General features: G+C 34.6%; 1 protein-coding gene across 1 annotated transcript in view; it reads left to right on the forward strand.

Moving 5' to 3' along the window:
* Positions 1–25,821, forward strand: part of LOC150101162 (signal peptide peptidase-like 2B) — a 183,884-nt gene that overhangs the window by 14,749 nt on the left and 143,314 nt on the right. Inside the window, exons 2-4 of the mRNA XM_090401377.1 lie at positions 8,872–8,988; positions 19,320–19,496; positions 20,022–20,108. Of these exons, the coding sequence (XP_090257503.1) occupies positions 8,872–8,988; positions 19,320–19,496; positions 20,022–20,108 (381 nt within the window). The remainder of the gene's footprint in view (positions 1–8,871; positions 8,989–19,319; positions 19,497–20,021; positions 20,109–25,821) is intronic.

The raw sequence follows: 25,821 nt of genomic DNA on the forward strand, positions 1-25,821 counted from the left end.
ATTTTGTCCTTTATTTTGTGAATTGAAATAGTAAATTGAATATTGGAGCCCAGCACATGGCCCATATTCATGAAACTGTCATCTCGCTAGCAGCACATAAGGTATGACTGTGCCATTTATGTGCATGCATATATATTGTACTTGACTGTAATTCTTGTAGATAAACTTATACATCGGTGATACATAACTGTCAGTTTTTTGGGAAAGACAATGTATACTATAATATTAATTAAAAAAACTTTCTTAACATAAGGATTATATCCGTTTCCACCAATACAGCCACTCAGGACTTGCTGACCATGCTTTGGACACCTGCCACAAAATGCGCTGGAAGAAAGCCACTTTACTACACCGCAGCAAGTATAGACATGAAAGATTATTCCTGGAATCAGCCTCTGTTCTAAAAAACTCCCCAAACCTCAACAAATTTGGATGCATGAGACTGCCCCAAATATGGGAAGTTTGCATTCTTAGAACATCAGCCCAACAGCCAAGACTACTACCCAATTTAGCCCACTAGGTGGCACCTTTTAGTATCCTAAAAGGTGCCACCTAGTGGGCTAAATTGGATCAACTCTAGGATCGACTTCAGTTGTTGTCTTTAGCCATATTTGTTTAGTGTTAGTGCCTGTGTGCACATATCATTATTGTTATGTTTCCTTAAGATGGTAATGTAACATTACTGAAATATAGGAAGTATTAAAGTTTTTTAATTAATATTATATTATACGTTGTCTTTCCCTAAAAATCCGACGGTTATGTATTTGACTGTGTGTGTAGTGTAGAAGCTATGGTAGGAGGGAGTGGATGTAAACATGTATCTTTTAAACACATTTTAAAAATTGTTGAATTATGCTTATATCTGACTTGATCTAATGCCCCCACTGAACGAGTATTTTCATTAGTGAACAATTTGTAAACCAGTGAAAAAACCCAATTAAAAATCGAAATATTGAAAACATGCATTTATACCAAATGCAACTTTGACATGAATTGTATACAGTTTTATGAATTTTTAAAACACAAACCTGATTTATTAAAAAAAAGTTTTCTTGTGAAAAGTATCAAAATTAAATTTTTAAAGTAATAATATGATTGTTTTAAATGCTTATGTGTAGGCTTATATTTTATAATAAATGTTATAAAGCTTTTTAGTTTCAGTGAAACAAATAAACGAACCTGTTTTTTTTTTTTTTATTGTGAAACAATTTCTGATTTGTTCTTTATTTTCTCGATATCAAATAAAGATCTAAAAAAAAATATGATTACTGTAATCATAACAGAATGATGATACAACATGATGAAATTCCATGCCTGTTTGAGGTATTGACTGATTAAACAAGGCTCCTTCTATTTTCATCAGGAAACCAGAGTGAATAGTGCTCAGCTACTGAAACAAACTGCAACTGAAATTTAACAGAATTCAAGATGGTAACAATTAGCATAAGAAGTATTAGTGGAAAAAGAGGGGAACTGGAAAAAAATGTACCATATTGACATAATTGTTGCCAATACGAAGAGGACAAAAGTAGGTTGGATTCTTCTAAATAACAAATGCAGATGTTATACTCAGGAAATAATGATCAGGAAAAGACAGGAGTAGCTGCAGTATTCAACACTAAACAGGAGATAATCTTCTTGAATGGCATGCAATATCAAGTACAGTGATGTGGGCAAACGTCCAAATGAGAAATTGATAGAATTATTTGTGCATATTGAAAGATCTACAAAGAAAGACGTGGTGGAATATTTAAAATTTTTTTGGACATAAAAGAAAAGATGGTTCTTGTGGAATATCTGAACAGCAGATTAGGAAATGAATACTACACACACACATAGTTTGAGAAAATTAAGAGCAAAGTTAATAAGATGTACACGAATTCACTTGGAGAAAAGTAATAAGAAAAGTCATTCACATGTTATTGTCGATAGCAATATTTTCATGTTAGTTCAGAACATAAGTATACCAGGGATTTGAAGTTCAAGTAGCTTCCAGAGGTAAACATAAAACAAATATTCAAGAAAAATTGAGAGTTTAAAGACAAGAATCGGACCTTAGAGAGTCAGTGACAGATTCTGAAGAAAACAATGATTGATTCAGCCAGGAAGATATGAAGTTTATGCAAGGATAGACAAATCAGACCTTCATCGTCGACTCAGCAAGTTAAAGGCAGGCAATTATGGAAAAGAAGAAAACATATGAAATGTTTCTAGCAAGTAATTCAGCACATGCCCTGAGAGAGTACAGATAGAGAGAAATGTAAGAAAGCAGTCGTTGCACGATTTTGGTAAAGAACATAGAAGATCAATATCACGAAAGTAGCAAAATGTTCTGAAGACAGAAAAAGTTTAGAAATGGAGGAAAAAGCACTATTAAAAGAATCAGAGATTCATGAAAGCCTATGATAAATATATTCTAGCTGTCTGGTGTGATTACAATGAAAGATTTTAAATGAAACGAGCAATGACAGAACAGTGGAGAAAATATTCAAGACAAATGCATAGACTCAGGAGTACGTATCGAGTACATGAGTTTTTTTACAAAACTTTCATAGTTTCTACGTTCGGCTTTGCAATAATGCTGGATCTAATATCCACTTGATTTTTATCATTTTTGCATCGCTGAACTGAAGCCTTTTGGCTCTTTATTTTAGTAACTACAGTTAATACTGTAAATTGGACACTATATTGGGCATCACAATCTTTCAGTTGTAAGTTAACAGATAAAATTGAAGGATATGCAAGAAAATGATTTGACATTAAATTAGTGCAAGAAAAGTGTGTATGCTATACCTGCTGTAAGTCACTATATTGATCATGTCATGAAGGAAAGTGGCAATACACTTGGTATCTCAAATTTTAATATTGCTGATATTCAACTCAACTCCTTACTTTACGTAGACAGAATTATACTCTTAAATAAATCCAGTACATATCATTGCAGAATTCCCTAATTGAATTGAATACTTGTTGAAATAAATTTTGTGTGAAAATCAGCAATAAAAGGAGAAAGACAGAAAATAGGCAGAACATTGAAAACATCAACTGCTCCTGAACGGAGAAACATATAGAACATGTAAAACGTTTTGGTGGTTTCGGGGTTTTTTCTTTCTTTTTTTTTTTTAAAGATTGGAAATAGACAGAATTAAATATGGAAATAGACAACAGAATAAGCAAAGTTGGTATTGTTATGAGTCAACAGAATAAATGATGGAATATGAGAAAAAATCAGTCAAAACAGTGAACCAGTGCATGCAAGACTATTTGAACCAGTGTTAACTTATGGATTGGGTTAGAAAGAGTTAGAACTGGGTTAGAAATAAAACAGTTTATCAAGGTCGGGACATGAACTGATGGCATCAGTGATAGAATCATATTAAAAATGATTAATATTAGGAAGGAACTTGACGTTAGCATTCAGTATACCCATTACAGAATTCTAGGGTAGATGAGGTTTTGATTAGCATTTCATGTCTCAAAATGTGGCATTGCAATGCTACAGAGCAAAAACATTTCCAAGTCTTTGCTGACATGAGTTCAGCCACTGGTATGGATCAGAGGTGGTTCGTGGTGACTAGGGATAGAATGTTTACATAATTTTATCATGAACTCAGCCACAACAAATGGGTGATCAGCAAACAAACTGACTCATTTTTTGTAGAGTCCCTCACAATCAACAGTTTGGATTCCCCCCCCCCCCCTCAGGTTGAGTTCATGCTGAAACCATAAAAATATCCTCTCTAGTGATGATAATGTAGTGTCACATTGACATACATCACTATCACATCACATTAAAGCACATTGGCAAATTACATGAATTAACTATTTGTCTTCTCAGCATTTGAAGAATGCTGTAGGAACTGAAAAAAAAAAGGCGAAATAGTTCCTTTAGACAAAGAAGGATACAAGACAAGTTTCAAATTGCACACCGATTAATATCTTAGAGAGAGAGAGTGGTTAAAGTGTTGTAAAAGTTGGTTAAGGTAGATGAGGTTTTGTGATTCTGCAGCATCTCTATCTCATGTTTATTAACTATTATAGTACGCCCATAGATATGAGACCCTTCGACATCTGCACATGTTAAAAGAAGGAGAATCCATTCCGATAATAGAGTAATCAATCTGTATTGTGGGATGAGTGTTTATTATTACACGTCGGAAAATTAACTTCTCTTTTATGATCATCGTAGTTTTTAAAGTGGTAACTATTTTTCTTGTATAACAGTTGGCAAATTTTACGTATAAAGTACGTGATTTAACATGTTGATGACCAATCCGCACATCGCCTTATTTCTTTCTTCCCTTCAACATGAATTGACTCTTCCTGGCAGTCTGCCAACGACAGCTCTCACTTATGTGGTTGGACTTTACCCTCCCTACTTAAAATCATTCTGGAGGGAATAGATATGAATATACAAATAAAAATATGAATCTGCTGGCCGTTGGCCGAGTGGTTAGCATATCCGCTCTCCAGCCAAAAGGCTGTGAGTTCGAATCTGCCGTGGGCATGGATGTTTGTGATTGTCTGTGGAAATACTATTGGTGGTGGGCAGTAGATGCTGTTGGTGTAGATGTTGTGATTCACTGTAGTTTGTGAATTGAGTGATGGAGACAGAGAGCTGTAGAGTAGATGCCCCACACCCGATGAGCCTTTGGACTCCTTGGAGGTGTCCCTTAATAATAATAATATGATACTCTTTGTGAAACAACGTGGCTCTGTGAAAGGGAGATCTTGTCATAGTAATTTACTTCTACAAATAGTGACCATCTGAATTTTATTAGGAAAATGGCTTTACCATGATATTGCTGAACTTTGCAAATGAATACTTTGTTGAAGTCTATGAATGTCAGTCAGAGTAAATGAGGTTGGACAACAAGCTGATGATGTGGATAAGAAGTGGATGGACAGCAAAGAAGGGTAATGTATGGCAGCATTGAATCAAAGAGAAACTAGGTGACCAGTAATGTACTACAGGGATCTTAACTGAGCTGCTGCTGCTGTTCAATGTATACATCAATGATATTAGGAATGATATGAGCAGCTAATATCCAGTTGTTTGCTGATTATTATTAACTGGGGAGAGTAATAGTTAATAAAGATGGGATAGAGATGCTGCAGGATGACTATAAAAAAAAAACAACCACCACCAACTAATGCCTTTTATTCTCATATAGGGAATAAAAGAGTACGTGAAGCCATTTTAGGCCCTATCTAACTTTTTTGGAGACTGAGTGAGCAGTTCAATCTCCACTAGCAGCCAATCAGAGATAGCTGACCCAAGGCTATCACTAAGTTAATTGCCGTGCAGTGAAGAGACAGCTAACAAGTACCGACATCTCATGGTCCCTAACCCAAACACGGTATTTTTAATGTCTGAAAATAGTGCGGATTCAATGGTCAATTTTCTTGAGTTTATAGAATGAAAAACCAGATTTTCTGGGAGAAAAAACCCGCCTGCCCATGTCAGAGATCGAGTAACCCGGGAACCGGTCAAAAAAAGACTTAGAAAATGTTTCTCTAGTAGGCGACTAGGCTTGAACCCAAGTCTTCATTCACGTGGTCAAGTGCTGTGCAGTGCAAATGCCACTTCCATTGAGTTATGTAGGCAAAGAATAATGAATACCAATTTGGTGTGTAAGAGTATAAATTTATATAATTTAGGATGAAAAAAACTACAGGCTGTGTATTACATAGATAGAATTGCACTGCAAGAAATTGATAAGACTAGGAATTTCAAGGGTAATAGTGAACAGAGTTTAGAGGACATATTGCAAATTGGGCAAAATATCTCAAAGTCCACTTTGAATGATAAGAAACACCCTGACAAACAGGGGTTATTGTATATGGCAAAGAAGTTGTCTCTCTTTGAGGCTTTGATATGAAGTTACGTGGACCGTTGTGCACAGATTCATTGTCTAGATTTCTTGGGTATGTGGAAGTGACAGAGTATTCAGAGGGGAAGAATCAAAATGGTTTGTGGGATGCTTTTTTGAGGAAAACCTGAAGGTTTTTGGGTGACAAGGTTTAGTTAATGAGCAGAAAACAAGGTATATTTGATAAAAACTGAAGTTGCTAATGGGATTTTATAAAGTAGATGCTAAAGAAATTTTTCAATACTGGATTGGAGAAAACAAAGGATTATCCCTTGAAGTTGTGTAAGAGAAGTTAGTAAGAGCATAAGACTAGAGTTTAGATAAGACTTTGCTTAGAGAGTGATAAATTACAAGTTGAAAAAGTTACCAGAAACAGTCGAGTGCTTTGTCAATGAACAGATTTATGGAGTGATATGACAGGTATTATTTGTTGTCAGTAGTGGTTGGTGTGGGCTTCCTACAATTAGTCTTTGGAATCCATAGAAACACCTTTGTAATATTAGTAGGAATTTTTTAATGCCTTTGTAATATTAGTAAGGATTTTTTTTTCTCATATAGATAAAGGATGAAAACAGTAACATAATTTCCTATCAGTAGGCATTTGTTCTAGACTATACACTCTCTCCTGTATCAGAACACTTTCCTTTGTTTTCCCCTTCCTCAAGTAGAATAATGCAAGAATTATTCCATAGATGTTATTGTCATGGATTACTGATACCTGATTTAAGAAATGTCTAAGAAATTTAAAATAAATTAGAAAATTTTGGTGATTTAGATCAGTGCTTCCCAAACTTCTGGTTGTCAGGGTCCCCTTTGCAAAAATTAAAATATTTCACGGCCCCCCCCCTCGAAAAAAATCGTAATAGAGATATATTATTATTATATTTATTGTATTTATATTCAATACAAAACATACACAGCGAAATTGCAAAAATCAAATGCATATATTACATTTTTTGCCTCTTACCGTTTGGTTCTGAAGACGATACGGTCTGTTCTGGTAAAATATGAAATACTGTCCTTTTTTTTTTTAGTCTGTTTCTGCTTCTTCTGATTGTTCGCAGGATTTTTTTTTTTATTTTTTATCAACCACTTATCCATCTCAGGGTTAAATTTTTTAACGTAGAATAGATCAAATAATATCACCACTTACCAATACTGGCACACCACAGACTGATAACATGAAATTAGTGAATATTACCTGAATATGGGAATCCCGAACCAGGAACATTTTTCACTTTTGTGACTTTTCTCCTTTTATGGTATTTAAGCCTAACACGAAACAGACAGCAAAGGCAGTCTGTTTATTAAAACGTGCATGTGATTGGTGCGGTATTAACAAAAGATTGCGCAACTGAAAGATAAAAGCATAGCTGACAATTGAGTTGAAATGCTAACTCTCTTCAACCAAATTCCATATGTGAAACTGCCATAACATTTAATATATATATATATTTATTACTTAGTTTTAACACTTTTTACAAATTTTAACACGTTCGGTTGAATTTTATTGCTGCCTTGGGAAATCGAACTCGCATACATCTAATTAATAACAATAGATTTTAGTTAGATACTATGTTTGCCCATGCAACATATGGTTTTTTTTCAGTCTATACAGCATAGTTTCTGTATGAGGGGACATGTGATTCATTAATTAGTGTGTTTTTATCCCAGTTGTTGCACTATTTGTTGAGAAATATATTACACAGACTCCTCATACCTTATTCACTGGCATAATAAAAGTACTTATTTTTATTGCCTCTGCAGTACAGTGGCTCTTAGGGAGGGCGTGTTGTTTACCACCGCAAGCGAGTTAGTATATCCCCACATGAACTTGTTTAAGCTTTTTTTCATGTGTGAAGTATATGCGAAACTTTTATTGGTAACAGAAAACTAGCTCGGATGACAGTGATAATATAAAACGAGTTTTGATATGTATATAAAGTCAATATCAACAGTCCCTGATTACGAACGCATTATGAAAGGGACAGAAAGATTTGGAACTTCCCTGGAGAACATTCGAAGTAAATACAATTAACCACTGCTTTGAAATGAAACATATGAATAAGCAATATTTACTAATATTCGTTAAGCGCCGAAATACGCAGGAAGCAAAGTTTGTGAACCAACACCAATGTGTGAATTTTTCCATTAAAATATAAAAAATAACAAAAAAGAAATAATAAAAGTTAAATACGTTTCTTTTAAAATAAAAAAAATATACTTAGTCTTAAAACATTTTAAATTTGTTTTCATTATTTCACGGCACCCCTCAACAAAACCTACGGCCCCCAAGGGGGCCGCGGCCCACAGTTTGGGAAGCGCTGATCTAGATCAGCGCTTCCCAAGCTTATGGATGTAAAGGTCCCCTTTGTAAAAATCAAAATATTTCATGGTCCCCCATCGGGAAAAAAAATCGCAATGCAGACATATGTTATTATAATATTTATTCTATTTATATTCACATTTTGTGTTTGTAAGCTTTTTTGTGCTTCTTATCAATACCCTTTGAAATGAAACTTATATGAATAAGCATATATTTACTAATATTCATTAAGTGCCGAAATACGCAGGAAGCAAAATATGTGAACCAACACCGATTTCTGAGTTTTTTCCCATTAAAATATAAAAAATAACAAAAAAGAAATAATAAAAATTAAATACATTTCTTTTAAGAGTAAAAAAAGAACTACTTAGTCTTAAAACATTTAAAATAAACATTCTTCGATTTTTAAATTTTCCATTTAAATTTGTTTTCATTATTTCACCCCCCCCCCCTCAACAAAACTTACGGCCCACAGTTTGGGAAGCGCTGATCTAGATGGCTTAGTGGTGCTGACATTTTGTGGAATGATGACAGCATGGATTTCCACTGTCTATATCATTTTCACCTACACTACATTAAAAACTTAATTACATGTTGCATGTAATATAAAATTATGAAAATTAAGACTATGCATAATTGTATTACATTGTTTAATTATTGGAATTCTTGTAGACATCTGCTCTAAATGAATATGGAGTGTTGACTGCTGAATCACAAAATCTTGAAGAAAACTTCTGCATAATATATTTTGATGAATTTTTAAAACTGCCTACAGACAGGTCACAAACGGTGAGTACGTTTAGTAGTTTACATAGTTTCTTTTAATCATATGAAATAGGAAGCATGAAACTTAGACTAAATTATCGTCGTTACTAACCAAATCCCCAGGGAATGTACAGAATGCAATGTTATACTCAGTGATCCAAAAATCCACTTGCCACAGGCAAGATAACAGAGACAAGTGGTAAGTGAATTTTTAGCCACATTCTAAATAAATGCATTAAAAATATATTAATTATTTTCTTCACAAAATTTACACTTTTTTTGTCATTTTAAAACATCTCATTCACTTTGAGTTATTTGGTTAGTCAGCTGCCAACAATTTATTAAATTTTATTTCCAGAGAGTTTGAAATAAAATTTCTGGATCTGAAATCCTTAATTCGAACACTACACCATTCAATTTGAAAGAATCGCAAAAACACTTGCAATTTTAGTTGCCAATTTTTTCCAAAAGCTTTCACTTTCTTCCCTCCTTTTATCTCCTTGAATGTTTAGAATTTTTTTTTTTTTCTACATGGCAGGTTAGTTTTTTCACAGTAATTAGAAATTGAACCTTCCATGCCCCCTCCTCCCTCACACCGAGTTGTTCTGCATCATTGTCGTAATATTACAATTGGTGTTTAAAGGTTTTCTTTTTATTTGAAAGACTTAATAAATATCCACTTTCAAATTCCAAAAAATCTCATTTCTCTCACAGCAATATTATAGTGTTCTTTTCACTGCTAGCATGCTCCACTAATGTGTCACACTTCCAGTTTTCATTTGTCAATTAAGACCGAAAAATGAGCTGCCATTACATGCTGTAGTTATGGCATGTAACTTAAAATTAGTAAATTTCATGCACTTCAAGTGTGCATGAAAACATAAGTTTTTTTGTTACAAACCAAAGTTTTACGTGTTTTATATATATATATATATATATATATATACAGGGTGATTATAATTAAAGTTCATCTTGAAATTTTGAAAGGCTATAACTGCGTAATCATTATAGCCTTTACTGGGTTACAGCAATGGAATTTTATTTTGAGCAAAAACCATTAGCTCTAAAAGTTGCCAGTAGGGTGATACATGGCACTACAATACATGTAAATTATGTATGATACTCCTGGTATGCAGTGACAAAACACCGTGACCATACCATTGATGCAAATGACAAATGTCCCAAATGAAGTATGCTTCGAAAGAAGCTTCTATAAAAGCAGGTAGCTGCAGAATGTGTTAGTTCATTGCCTGTCAGCAGACAGCATATTAAAGCACAATCACAATGTCATCATTACTAAAGGATCATGCACTTGTGAAGTTCTTTTACCAAAATAACAGTGGTGCCTTGACAGCATTGCAAAAGTCAGAACATTAAAGGGGTGAAAAATGGGTCCTATGACTGCAAATGGTTTACATGGAATGATCCAAAAATTTGAAGAGACAGGTTCCTGAGATGTCAAACCTGGCAGAGGATGGAAGCCCATAGAACGGCAAACAGTAGAGGAAGTAGCCACAGTGTTAGAGGAAGAAAGGATGGCAAATATCATAGGAAGCAGCAGTGCATGGTGTATTGCATGCCTTAGACAAACCTGTAAGTATGGTTCACAAAGTCATTAGGCAAATTCTGCATGTTATCCTTACCGAGGTGCACAAGAAACATTTGCCCTGCATGCCCTGAAATGACTGGCCATGGAACATTTTTCGCACTGACAAAACTCACTTCCATCTGGACGGTGCTGTGAATATGAACAGCTGCAGAATTTAGGTAACTGCAAACCCACAAGTTGTGTGACAGATTCTGCTTCATTCCCCAAAAGATCACCATTTGATGTGGTGTTACAGCAGAATTCATTATTAGACCTTTCTTTTTCGAGGAGCTCGGTCTTGCTGGTCTTGTTCCCTGCACTATTAATGGCCAGCAATATGCATCTCTTGTATTTAATCAGATGATTCCAACACTTCAACAGCATCAGTGCCTGGATTCAACAGCTTTTATGCAGGATGGTGCTTCTCCTCACATTGCCAAACCTGTCAAGCAATTGCTTCAGACACAAATTACCAAGGGCACAATCATCAGCTGCCAGTGTGCTTGCTGGATCTGAATCCTTGCAACTTTTGGCTGTGGGAACATCTCAAAGACGTTGTGTATCATGGACACATAGCCAGCTTATTGGACCTCAAGACCAACATTGCATTCCATATCCACAACATTTCAAGTGAAAGGCCACAAGACCTATATCACATCAGTGCCATGTGTGGGCAAGAGGAATAGAAGAAAGGAGGAATTGGTTAACATTTTGCTTGAACAACTGCAGATTGTAATCTTTGAGAAAGTCATAAGAAGTAGATGAAATGAAAGAGGAGGCAGTGAAGTTGATTTGGTGAGTTTTGAAATGGATTGTAAAAGAGTATTAGTTAGCAGTGACTTGTTTTAATGATTTTGGAGAAATAATAATGGTCATTTCAGCAGAGCAGTCAGTGAAAGTATCTGTAGAAGATGCTCAAGGCAAAAACTGAATGTCTGTGATACAAGAATCAGTAATTAGCTGGATTGCCCTCTTCTGAATAGAATTGAATAACCATAGAGAAGATTTTGATGCACCACCCCAAATATGGGAGCAATATTCCATGGTAGCATAGATTTGGGCTTTGCATAGAGCTAGCAGGTGTGAAGTAGTAGTAGTAGTGTCTTGTGCAAAAAAGTGCATGCAAGTTTTTTGGCAGCTGCAGAGGCTATAGTTGAAATGTGATTGTGCCATAAAAGATCAGAGGTGCAGGTCAATCTGATCTGATCAGATTGGATATCACAGTATTACTGAAAGTAAGGGGGAGAGAAGTGAGATCAGAGAGAACTGAGTTTTGGTGGCATTGAAGTTTACAAGGTTGCCCTTGTCTCACTGGGATATAGCTAAGAGATCTGAGTTCAGGTCCCTGGTCATGGTACATCTTGAGGATTCTAATACTTGAGCACTACAAGGTTTGTCGAATGAAAAAGAGGAATGGAGTATACTGTCATCTGCAAAGTTATGGATAGGATTGGAAGTCTAAGAGGGTCATTTATATACAAGAGGAAGAGAGTGGGTGAAAGAACAGAACCCTGGGATACTCCTGCATTGGTAGGGAAATCTGAGGAGAATAAACTTTCCACCATGACATGTAGTGAGCAACCAGTGAGAAAGTTGGATCCAGTTGCACAGTGAGGAAGATAGACCATAAGATGGCAGTTTGTGAAGTAGACCCCTGTGCCAAACTCTATCAGTTGCCTTTGAAATGTCGAAGACAACCACATGAGTTTCTCCAAATTTTTCCATGGCCTGAGCCCAGAGGTGGATGGTGAAAGCAAGAAGATCAGCTGTAGATCGCAAATGGTGGAATCCATATTGCTGGTCACTGATTAATCGATATGTCTCTAGGTGATTTGAAAGTTGGTTATTGATAACCTTCTCCATAATTTTAGAGAGAACAGAAGTGAGAGCAATTGGATGGTAGCTTGTTGGTTGACTTTTATCGCCATTCTTTGGGATGGGAATGATGTGGACCTGTTTCTTTCCATGTTGTAGGTTCAATTAGCATCTAATTCTATGCCAATTGAATAGACTAGATTGATGAGGCAATAAAGGATAAGTGTTAGTTCTGGGGCACAATTTTTTAGCACACCAGATGCCTTGTTTGTGTTCGGGTTATTAAGGATTCTTTGGATTTCTTTTTGTCAGAAGACTGTAAAACATGAAGGAAGCCATTCTTGGTGGAGTCGAGAGAACTTTTTCCCAGGTATCAGTGCAAGAATTGGAAGAGAAGAGTGATGTCAGTAAGTTGGCCTTGTCTTTAGGTGAGGTAACTACAGTACCATCAGGGTGTGAGAGTAGCGGAAATCTAGGTGGGAAGAAGTTGCCAGGGACCAGAAGGAGTGACTGCCATTTGGGAAGGTGAGTTTTGCAGTATTTGCCCTTTCAAAGTCTGACTTGGATTTGGTGATGATTCTTTTGCAACTGTTGCGAGCTGCAGAGTGGGCAGCTGGAGTTTTGGTCTTGAGCCATTTGTGGTAAGCAGAGGTTTTTTTGTTTTACAGCATTGGCACACTTTTTTGAGAACCCAAGCATGGATGTTGGCTAAGAATTTGGAGTGGAGTAAGGGATGAAAGCCTTCATTCTGGTGAGGATGATTTCTGTTATTTGTTCTGAGCAGGTGTTTGGATCAGAAGAACTGAAGCAGGTAGTTGTACCATGGGAAGGAGGAATAGAAGTCATGGAGGTCCTCCCACTTGGCACCCTTGTAGTACCAAAGGACACAACACTGTAAACTGGTAGATGAAGGTTGTTCTGTGGCAAAAGAGACTTATATGAAGTTGTGGTTTGAGTTACCAAGAGGAGAACTGACTACCACAGTATACCTGGGGGGAGTGAGCTTGTTAGGAAGAGGTCAAGAATATCCCCTCCAATTTGTCAACAAATTGGAGGGGATATTCTGGTAGGAAGATTGATGATCTGAAATAGGTCATTGCTGATGGCAAACACCTCAGCATCCTTGCCTGCTTGATCAGTGAAACTGGAGAAAGGGAGCTATTGGGGTATTTCAACTACAGAAAGTTGAGCTTTAGAGAGAGAGAGAGAGTTGAAAAGGTCAGAGTGGTTGATGGAGTTAGGAGAGCAATTGAGGGAGCATGTAAAAATGGCAGGTTGATTTGGTAGAGAAATTTTGAGCCAGATGTTGGTTCTGACAAATGCACATGTGCCACCTTTGTGGCAAAAAGAGCTATGTAGTGTGTAATGTGATTTCAGCACATTGCTGACAGTGGAGGACAATATATCAAACGTTGTGTAACCACACAACATGCCATGTGTATCCTACATTTTGTATTACCCAATACAGCAGGGATGGTGCATGTGCCAAAAGTGACACATTTGACCCCAATGATGATAATAAAAAAGTAAGCCTATTTATGTAAAATGTGTTAACCAAAAACTGATTTGTGGAAAAAAAGCTAAAACTTAGTGATTATTTTTAGCAATTTTATTGTTTCATGTGCATCTTTTGTTCACTTGTTTGATCATGAGGTGTCAAGCTTTTGCAACAGCGGTGTGTCACAGGTTTTTGTCAGTCAGTTTGCAGTTGAAACTCGTGCTACAGAGTTGGTCTTTATATGTCTTTTGTGAGCATTTGCAGTTTTGTACTTTTTCGAAAATTAAGCTTGTTTTTACATTCAGTTACCCATCACACTGCAAAAGGAAAACAGAAGGTGATAGTAAGCATGAATCCAATGAACAGTGGGAAAATGAGTTCTTATTTATAGTCAATCTCTCAGTAAAACGATTGTGCATTGTTGGCAAAAACACTTACTCGCATAAAAAAAGACATGATCTTAAACACTATAAAACACATCAGACTGAAATAGAAGGAAAACTGAAGCTAATGCTAATAACTAATTTAACTCCAAACATTAAAAGCTTGGCAAAATCAAAATGGACTCAAACATCTCATTAAGTAATGTGTATTTTGTTTTTATGTTAAATCAATATATCATGTCTATATTAACATACTTTTACAGGGGAGTTTTTAAGGGTACAAGAGTTATATGGCACATCTGAACTCGTACATAAAAAAATTGGCACATGGAACGTAAAAGGTTGATCACTCCTGCACTACAGTATTACAGTGCCATGTATTTCCCTAGCGGCAACTTTTAGAACTAACATTGGTTTTTGTGCAAAATGAAATTCCATTGCCACACATCTCATCATGTTAAATATTAAATTTCTACTGAGTAGTTACCCAGTTACAGCCCTTCAAAAGATGAACTTTAATTATAATTACCCTGTATTTAAATTAAATTGCAGTTATTTCTAATAAATTTTTAATCAAATCAATGCATTCATTTAGTTCAGTATTAACCTTACACATATATACAGTATGTATGACACATGTAGTAGATAATGTGTTATTTAAAGACAAAATTGCTTTTCTTATAATATAATTTCATAGAAAAATAAACCTATAATTATAAAACTCCCAAAATTAAAATTGATGCAATCTAATTAAATACTGTAGTGCATCTATATGTTTTATTCTTCCAATGCCTTTACCCTTTAAGTAGGTCATAACTGTATTATAGTATTGTCCTAAGCTTATTTTCACAGATCACAATATGAAATAGCTTAAGTATAATTAAATGCTTAAAAATTTTATATAACACACTCTTTTTAATATTATTATATAATAAATACAATCATCTTGAAATCAAAGACTGGATCATGTGATTGAGTGTTTCACGTAAAGTGAGTCTGGCTCTGCTGACTCTTGTTTTCATGAATTTTATCGTCTCTCCTGTTAAATTATTATTCATGGTAATTTATATAAATTTCGCCCTTCATTATGAACAATTGTGTTGTGGCATACATTTTAAATGCCACATTAAAGAATGCATATTTCTGTATAATTACGTGTAATATCTAGTGAGAGTTGAAGAATATATTACTTTGTTTTGTCAATATAACATTTGGTTTTTTTTAACATCACTTATAATAATAATATTTATATAAAGTAGACCACGGATACTTTGGGTTAGTAGATTTAAGTTATATTTATTGGGCCCTTGTTATACTCTCTAAATTTTTCATTATTACTAGCTTCATATTCTCAATTTCTTCAAAGTTATTTTTTTTTAATTTTTTTTTTATTTATTTTATTTTTTTTTTTTCCAGATTTCTGATATTGTCAGATCTTATTTTGATCTGATTGTACTATTAATTGCATCAATTCACCTATATTTTGGTTTTCCTCTGCATAGCTGACCATAAATTTTAATTTTCCAGTGGCTAACCCAGACTCCAGTAATGTGTTCTTTGCCATCAGTTAATTAAGAATGATTATGAATAAAATATTTTTCCCCCAAAAAATGTTTAAAGTATGTTAAAACCAAAATAAGGAGATACAGAAGGGGACTAGGCCTGAGGTCTTTGAGTATATTGAAAGTAATGCAAAATTGTGTAAGTTTCTAGAAAAGAAGATGAATCTACCCACAAGAGCATGGTTTTAGAGACCTAACTGTTTTGATTGAAAGAAATGTACTAGAAGATTTTCTTGTGTAAAATCTGCAAAAACTGCAAAAGGATGGCTCTTGTGAATACATCCAATATTTGTCAGCCTGGTTAGCTAAGTGATTAGTGTATCCGCTCTCCAACTAACAGGTCATGGATATTGGTGATTGTCTTTAGGTAGGAGATGAATTTCATTGCCTGTATTTGACCACTGCCTCACTTATTGAAAGCTTTAAGTGGCTTGAAAAAGTTCCATGTTTGGTTTTTAGGGCAGGATTTTGGGACTTTGCAAAAATAAATTTAAAAATTACAAAAAATATCATCATCATCAAATTCCTGCCATGTACCCTCAAGGGGTGTACAGGATATGATAGTACTACATGAAAAATATTACATCATTACTAACTTCTTATCTACAATTTTCCTCCGAATCAGTCTGTTACTTGTCAAGACTCCAACATTATCAGTTCTTATATTTCTAACGTCTAAGGCACTTTGTACCGTATCAATCCACCTATATCTTGGTCTTCCTCTGGGTTGTTTTGCTGCCAACCGGGCAGAGAACACTTGTTTTGCTAATCTTTCTTCTCCCATTCTGTTTAAGTGACCATACCACCTGAGATTAGCTCTGCTAACACATTCCTGGATGTTGACAATGTCAAGTTCTTTCCTAATATCCTCGTTTTTAATATGATATTGCCATTGATGACATCTGTTCACGCCTATAATCTTTCTCAGGATTCTCATATCTGCAGTCTCTAGTCTTTGGTCAATTGTTTTACTTCTGACCAAGCTCTCAGATCCATAATTTAAAACTGTTTTGAACACTGTCTTGTATACAGCTAATTTAGTGTTCTGACTAATTTCTCTCTTATTCCATATGAATTTATTCAATTGACTTCCTACCATACCAGCTTTGCTGATTCTGTTGTCTATTTCTATATTTAATTTACCATCTTCAGTAAAAATCGTGCCTAAGTAGCTGAAATGTTTCACTTGTTCCACAGGTTCTCCATTCACAACACAGTTGACATTTTCAATGATTCTGCCTATTTTCATTATTTTTGTCTTTTTATTGCTGACCTTCATACCATACCTATCACAACAGTTATTCAATTTAGTCAGGGAATCTTGCAGACTTGTAACTGATTTATTTAGAAGTATAACATCATCCACATAAAGCAAAGAGCTGACATTAACATATCCAGTTTTGATATCATGTTTAAAACCACTTTCCTTCATAATGTGATCCATATAGATAATGAATAACAGAGGGGACAATTCCTTGTTCTCACACCAGATTTAACATTAAACCATCTTCCTGTACTTCCTTCAATTCTAACTGCTGACTTACAACTCAAATAAAAACTAAGTATTGCTTGATATAATGCCCCATTGACACCATATAACTGTAGTGTATTGAATAGCTTCTCTCTTGGCACCCTGTCATATGCCTTTTCCAAATCGACAAAACTTAATACAGATCTCTGTTATATTCCCATGCTTTCTCGACTATTTGTCGTAAAGTGAAGATCTGATCCTGACAGGCCTCTATTTGGCCTGAATCCAGCTTGTTCTTTCTTCACCAAGCTTTTCTTCCACAATTCTTCTCAACCGTTTCTCAAGTATACTTGCATAGATCTTGCCAGGAACACTCAGTAGGGAAATACCTCTGTAATTCTCACATTCAGTTTTATTTCCCTTTTTATATATGGGTACTATGAGAGCTCTACTCCAATCATCGGGAATTCGTCCCTCTGTCCAGGCTTTCTGAACTGTGCAGTGCAGTCACTGTAAGCCTCTTCTACCACCTTACTTCAGCATTTCTGGTCGAATATCATCTACTCCTGCTGCCTTTCCACATTTCAAGCCTTTGATGGCTTTTTCTACTTCAAGTATGGATATGTATTCCTGACTGCATGCCTGGTCAGTGTTTTTTTATCACTATGCTGTCATCACTGCTTGTTTCATTTAGCAGTTTTTCAAAGTAATTACTCCATACTTCAAGGATATCTTTTTCTCATGTTTTCATGTCACCTTTATCATCTCTAACTCCTTTTACAGCACTCTTTCCTCCATTCCTAAGCTTCTTCAACAACCTTCAGAATATTTTGCCACCTTCTTGATATTTATTTTCTATATTCTTGTCAAAGGCCTCCCATGACTTTTGTTTAGCTAGTTTTACACAGTGTTTAGCATTCTTGCATTTGTCTCTGTATTCTCTACGAGCACAAGCTGACTTATTTGACAGGAACTTTTGATATGCTTTCTTCTTTTCCTTCACTGCCTCTTTAACTTCCTGTGTCCACCAGGGAGTTCTGATTTTTTTATCCTTGCAGACAACCTCACCACATGCCTCTCTGGCAGAATCAATCAATGTTTTCTTCAGAGTTTGCCACTGAATCTCCAAGGTTTGATTCCTGTTCTCAAACTCTTTCATTTTTTGTTCAATAATCTTTGTGTATTTTAGTCTATAGTTCACATCTGAGAGCTGCTCAACTTTTATTCACTTTAAAACTTTCTTACATGTTATTCTTTTCAATATGAAATTCAAATTTACTCAAGACTAAGTTTACTAATAACTTTTCGTGGGTGAGAACCACATAAAAATAAATAAAAGAATAATAATAGCATAACTGGTATGCACTTAACACTGAAAATATCACAAAACATATATGCAGGTTAAAAACGTTTAACAACTTATAACATACAAATCTTTGTCTTACAAACTGTTTGCTTAAGAGATTAGGTAATGGAAATTCAAATAGTTTTCTATATTTTCAATGACTGATTTTTCTGGATTTTCTGTAGTGGGAATGAATGGAGGGATTACAGGTTCTCAGTTTGAGATCTTACTTATGTGAGAATCCCATCCACAAAAGCTTTGTCAAACCATAACATATTATACTGGAGACAAAATATACTTGAAGTTATTTTAATCTTATCTATGATGATTAGAGTAGAATTTTGCAAATATATGATTTTCACAGACTCGTGTAATCAGGCTGTGCAAATCGTCTATTACTTAATGACTTTCACAAACATCTCTCACAATGATTTATACCCACAGCCTGTTAATGGCAGAATGGGCAGTTGACTTGCTTGTCTTCTTGTGCCTATTCGCTTTTGTTTGGTTTTGAATGCATAAATCCTAAAGATTGTAGTCAAGATTACAATCCTAAGGACTAAAAAAAATAAATGTAAAAAAAAAAAAAAAAAAAAAAAATTGTTTCATGTTTTCAAGTGAAAAATTGAAGAAATTATTCAGATACAGTAATATATAAAATTAGCTGAGTAATATTAATCTCTTTCTCTCCAGGAGCCCCACGTACTTCAAAATGAAACTTTGGCAGATTTTTGTAATTTTCCAAGCTCACAGAAATTTGATGGAAAAATTGTCCTTTCAAAATATAGGAATTGTAGTGTTGCAGACCAGGCACAAGTTGTATATAAAGCCGGAGGATTGGGAATACTTTTAGAAGCACCTAGTGATGTGGTATGTATTATGTAGCGTAGTACTACGCTAATATATGTATATTAGCGTAGTACTAGTCGTATACTATGTCAATAAAGAAGTCAATAAATTTGATTGTACATTTGATTCTCAAATCTTAACCTATTTATATTTTATTTCATAGTTTTAATAATAGGGATATTGCATTGTAATGATGCTGTTTTATAAGTACTACCCTAACATTCTTGGTATCACATAACAGTTCAGTTTCCCATAAAATATCTGAAAGTAAACTAGTTCCTTATTGCATGGAAAAAAAAAAAAAAAAAATCTGATTTTTGCTGGAAAACTTCAAATTGCTTGCTTAGAATTTTAGCAGAAGAGTAAAAATGTTTATTTTTCTACAGGCCATCAGTTCAATAAGATTAATGTTAATATATTTCGAAGTTATATAAATTTCTGTAAGTTTATGAAATGACAAACTATGCATCATGGTGATTATGTTAAAGAATCTTATTTAATTGTGATTAATTGACAAAATTGATAGAAACTGTTTCTTTCATACAGGGTCACATTGATGTAAATAGATCTGCAGCCGAAGGAGTCAATATAACTGTGGCATTGATATCTGAAAATTCTGTGCAGAGGCTAAAGGTCTGTTTTCCATTTTTTTACACACACACACACACACACACACACACACGAGGGTGGTCTGAAAAGCTCTGTCTCGACAACAGATGACAACACTATCGGCAAGATTTTTTTTCTAAGTTGGTACATCTGTCATAAGCATCCATGTGAAATTGCAAGTCATTCTATCAAGTAGTTTGTTTTATGTCTGAAGCAAAAGTATTGTTTGTACCTCTTGAAATAGATAAAATTTAGTATCGTGCAGTTATAAAATTCTTTGTAAAAAAGGTTTAATGGCAAAAGTAATTTATTCAAAGTTCATAAAAGTTTATGGGCTGCCGAGTTTAAACATGGATCATCTTCACAGCCTTGAAGATGATCCATGTGAAGGACATCCAAAAAAATGTAACAACACCAGATATCGTTGATCAAGTGCACGATATGGTAGTGGATGACCGGCGAGTCAAAAGGCATGAAATTGTTGAGACTATAGGCATTTCAAAAGAATGTGTAGGATATATTTTGCATGAAGAATTGCAAATGAATAAGCTTTGAGCAAGATGGGTGCCGCACTTGCTCACAGCGGATGAAAAACGCACTTGCATGAAAATCTGAACAGTGTTTGGAGCGTTTTAACAAGAATAAAACTGATTTGTCGATTTATTACTAAGAATGAGACTCGGATTCACCATTACACACCAGAATCCAAACAGCAGTCAAAACAGTGGACAGAAGCCGGTTGTTCAGCACCAATAGAGACATAGTCGGTTTCATCAGCAGGAAAGGTCATGCCATCGGCGTTTTGGTATGCCAAAGGCATTTTGCTTATTAATTATTTTGAAAAGGGTAAAACAATAACCGGGGAATATTATTCCGATCTTTTAACCAGACTGGACGAAAATATTCGTGAGAAAAGATCCTGTTTGCAGAAGAAAAAAAATTATCTTTCATCAGGACAATGCACTTGCCCACAAAGGGGTTTTGGCAGTGGGAAAATTAAAAGATCTCCACTATGAATTGTTGGAACATCCACCCTATTCCCCAGATTTGGCTTCCTCTGACTTTTATCTCTTCCCAAAACAAAAAGTCTTCCTCGCTGGTCAGCATTTTTCTTCAAATCAAGAGGTGATTGCAGCTGTAGAGGGGGTATTTTGCATATCTTACTGAGAACCACTACAGGGATGGGATAATGGTGCTGGAGCATCACTGGAATAAATGTATTAGTCTTAAGGGAGATTATGTTAAAAAATAATAATAATTTTGAAATTATAAATTAGTTTTTTCATTGTTAGACTGAGAACTTTTCAGACCAACCTCGTATTTAGCAGTGCTTGATGAATACATATATACATACTTCGCTTGAAACGTGAAGTAGACTATTAATCTCAACAGTATCTTTAAAGCACAAATCTTACATGAGCATCAAATTTATATTATGAATAAGACTAATTTTTTGTAATCGCACTAAGATAAACAAACTTCTTAATGACTCAATACTTAGATCCCAGTGATTGGTAATCACCAGAAGAAGAAGAAGAAGAATCATTAAAACCTTATCAATGAGAGCCAAGAATATTATTTAATCTCCAAATGCAAAGGATAGCAGTATCCCAAATCAGCAGTAGATGGTTTTTAACAATAGAGTGTTTGTGTATACACTCATTATTTAACAGTGGCATCATGTAACAGTAACACACAGAGGATTTCACTACGTTGAAGATTCATGTTTTGTTTATGTGCATCTCTCACAAAACATTAGTAACCTACTGTATATTTAATGGAAACCCCATCTGGATTAGTTTTCTATTTTATCCATGCTACAATGAGATTTGAAGCCTATTCGTTGGATAATGAAGATATTACCCACTCAGCTGTCAGACTTGTATCTGCTTTGATTTTTATTAAGGAATCGCATGAATTTTAAAATTAATTTACTATTATCATATGCTATCGTAGCATATGATCTTTTACAGAACTTTGCTTAATTTAGGGAATGGAATCAGCCGTGCTGCTAGTATGTATGCAAGTTATTCAATGATACACCAGTAGCAAAAGTAATTACATATACTCAACCTTTTTGAAAGAAACATTTGATATATATACTCCTGATTTTTTATTTGAACATTTATTTTCTATATTTCAGTAATCTGAGTCCTATCTTCATCTACTATAATTATCGAATTATATTAGTTATAATATGTAAAAACATCAGGTGAATAAAATTAAAATACAAATTTACTTAGTAAAATTGCCTCTGGTGCTACATATGTTTGTGTGTTTTACTACCTTGTTTTTTTTGCTTAACAAGTTATAACAAATACCTTTCAGTTTCTTAAGACTATTGAAACATGGAAACTAAGCAGCAAAACCATGCCATTTCCAATATATATGCCATGTTCCTTTCAAATATTGATAAGACAAAGAAGTATTTTAAGTATTAAAATTCTTTTTTGTGTCTTAATGACATCCAAGTACATCAATACCTCGCATAGTCCGAGTAATTGGTTCCACCTATATCCCGGACTGATTCTCTAAAAATTGCAATATTGCACGTTTTTATTCTTTGGTTTTTTTCTCTTCATACATTTCTTAGTAGCAACGAATCGCATTGTTTATCGTTCGGCAAATTGTAAGGCTACGTTCAATATTGAGATCAACTTCCATAATATGCTCTGACAAGGTTTCAACCATTCCAATAATTTTTGATAGTTGTTCAGTTGTTAATTCTCGTGCAGGCACTTCAACACAGTCGTTGTTGTCTAAGTTGTCCTCCCGCTCTTCATAAGCTCGTTGTTCATCCATGTTAATAAGTGTTTCATTATCCAGTTCATTAGTGTTCGATTCAATGCACTCAATTACGTTGACAGAATCTAACTCTTTGAAACCAAGTTGCTGTCCAATTTCCACTATGCTATTAGTGACTTCAGCAAAATGAGTTTCAAAACCAATGAAATCATTTGCACAGTGTGGTATGATATGTTTCCATACCGCTCTCATATTGCTTGCTATTAATTCATGTCTATATTTTCGATAATGTTTCTGATGGTGTAGCTATTCCAAAATTCTGTTAAAGTTAGGTGCATTTTCTCCTGTTGTAGCTTTTATGGCTAGCAAAAAGGTGTGGCGCAAATATAGTCCTTAAATGTTCCGGTGACACCCTGATCCATTGGTTGGATCACCGACGTCGTATTTGGTGAAAGAAAAGTTATTTGTACATTTTCATTTAAATCACAAAGACCAGTCGGATGACTGGGGGCATTATCTAAGGTCAATAAAATCTTAAAATGTAATCGTTTTTCTCTGCAATAACGTTCTGTTGTAGGGCAAAAATAGTTGGTGAACCAACCTTCAAATAAAACTCTTGTGACCTTATTTCTTTCTTATTTTGCTTTCTTATTTGAACTCCACAACACTGGGAAATTATTTTTTTTGATACATTTTTAAGAGCTATAGGATTTTCTGCATGGTACACAAGCATTGGTTTTAATTTGAAATCCCCTACTGCATTTCCACCTAATAACAGTGTGATACAGTCTTTTGAAATTTTATATCCAGGGCATGACTTTTCATTGGCTGCTATAAAAGTGCTTGACAGTAACTTTTTCCAGAATAATCTCGTTTCATCAACGTTAAATATTTGTTCATCCTTGTAGCCACCTTTTTGTATGATTTCACTCAATTCCTTCGATATCTTAAAGCAGCCTCTTTATCTGCACTGGCAGATTCACCAGCAATACGAACATTGTGAATACCAGTTCATTGCTTAAAATGAAAAACCACCCACGACTTGCCATAAAATTTTCACTAGTTCCCTCACCTTCATTTTCTATATCATCAATAATCTTCAGGTCATTGTAAAGAGACTTAATGCTTGGGCTTGAATTTCCATTTGACTAAGTGGAACAACTTACTTTTGAATTAAGTCTTCTATCCATATGGATAATAGCCGCTCCATATTTACTATTCGAGTGCTTCTGGTTTTAGTCACTATTTTTGATAAATAAGAAGCTGTAGCCATACCTTGCGATTTGTATTGATCTTGTTTTTTGATAAGTTTTTGAACTGATGACTTGTCCATTCCTTTTTCACCTCCTATTTTTGCAAAAGGATGCACCTTCTTCATGAAGCTTGATTATATCGAGCTTTTGTTCTAAAGTGAGCCATTTACATTTCTTGGTGACAGAATCACTTTCACATTTTTTTCATTTTGGACTCATGTAGTTTTTTAAATGGATTAAAAATTGAATTATCACAAATCAACTTTACTGTAGATTTGCGCATCAAAAACTGATAGACATAGAAGTTAATTCAACATTAAAGTTCACAAACGTCCACTGCTTACTCGTACTATACGTAGCTTACACATTAAAACGTTGAACGTAATGCCGCATTTACATTCTCTCAGAGTCTAGGTACATACATATACAACGAGGAACCTCTGAAAAAATTGAAATATCGTTTCTCGTAACTTTAAAACCGCACAAAAATAGACTTGACTGTATAAAGGGAAAAAACCGAATATTTATGTATAAAAAAAATAATTTTGTGTACTAATTTTTTGGGATTTAAAACCGGACTATGCAAGTTATTGCTGTATATATATAAATAGTAGTTTATAAAAAACATATCTTCCAGCATGTAGGAAGCATGCATTGCCTCTTGATACACTATATTTAAGCCATTCTATATCCATTAATTTTCAGAAGTGAACTATAGACTCAAATACACAAACAGTATAGAACAAATTTGACAACAATCTCCAGGATCTGGTTTTCTTCGTGTCAAATTTGTTAGACAAATTTGATAACAAGAACCAGACCTTGAAGATGCAGTCAAAAACCTGAAGAAAACATTGATTAATTCAGCCAGAGAGGCATGTTGTGAGGTTGATCAAAAAAAAATAAGAAACTTCATGGTGGACCCGAAAGTGTGAAGATGCAGGGAAAAGAAGAAAGCATGTCGAAAGTTCCTGGCAAGAAAATCAGCATCTGCTCTGAGAGAATACAGAGAAAAGTGTATTCTCTCAGGGCACATGCTGATTTTCTGATAGAAAATATCAGAAAAGTGGCAAAATATTTTGGAGATTATTGGGTGAAAAAAAACGGGTAGAAAACATTCAAAAGAATGCATTCAGTAGTACATATCAATACTTCAAGTAGAAAAAGCTTTCAAAAACCTGAAATGTGGAAAGATCTAATGAACAATACTAGATCAGAAATGCTCAAATATATGGAATAAAAATTTTACGCTGCATCATTCAGAAGGCCTGATGATAAGGAGAAGTAGAGTAGAGTTGTCATCCATCTATAAAGATGGGAATAAACAATGTGAAAATTACACTTTTCCCTACTGATTGTTTCTGGTAAGATTTATGCAAGCATACTTTTTAAAGGTTAAAAATTTGGTCAAGGGGAAACTTGGAGAAGAAGAAAGTGGGTTCAGGCAAAATGGAGATTGTCTGTATCAGAATTTCACTTTAAGATAGTTAAGAAATCATGGAATATAACAAGGATCTGTCTTAAGTTTGGTGGATCTAGAAAACACATAGGGGTTTGGTGTAAAATCAGGTGTGATGCAAGAGTGCACATTATCTCCACTGTTATTCATCATATATATGGATCACATTATGAAGGAAAGTAGCATTGAACTTGATATCAAAGATGGGGTATTTATCTCAGTTTTTTCTTACTGTATGCATATGATGTTATATACCTAAATAAATCCAATACAACTCTGC

Source organism: Typopeltis vanoorti, chromosome 12 (assembly GCF_054136105.1).
Source record: "Typopeltis vanoorti isolate ZY-2024b chromosome 12, IOZ_Tvanoo_1.0, whole genome shotgun sequence".
Taxonomy (NCBI): Eukaryota; Metazoa; Arthropoda; class Arachnida; order Uropygi; family Thelyphonidae; genus Typopeltis; species Typopeltis vanoorti.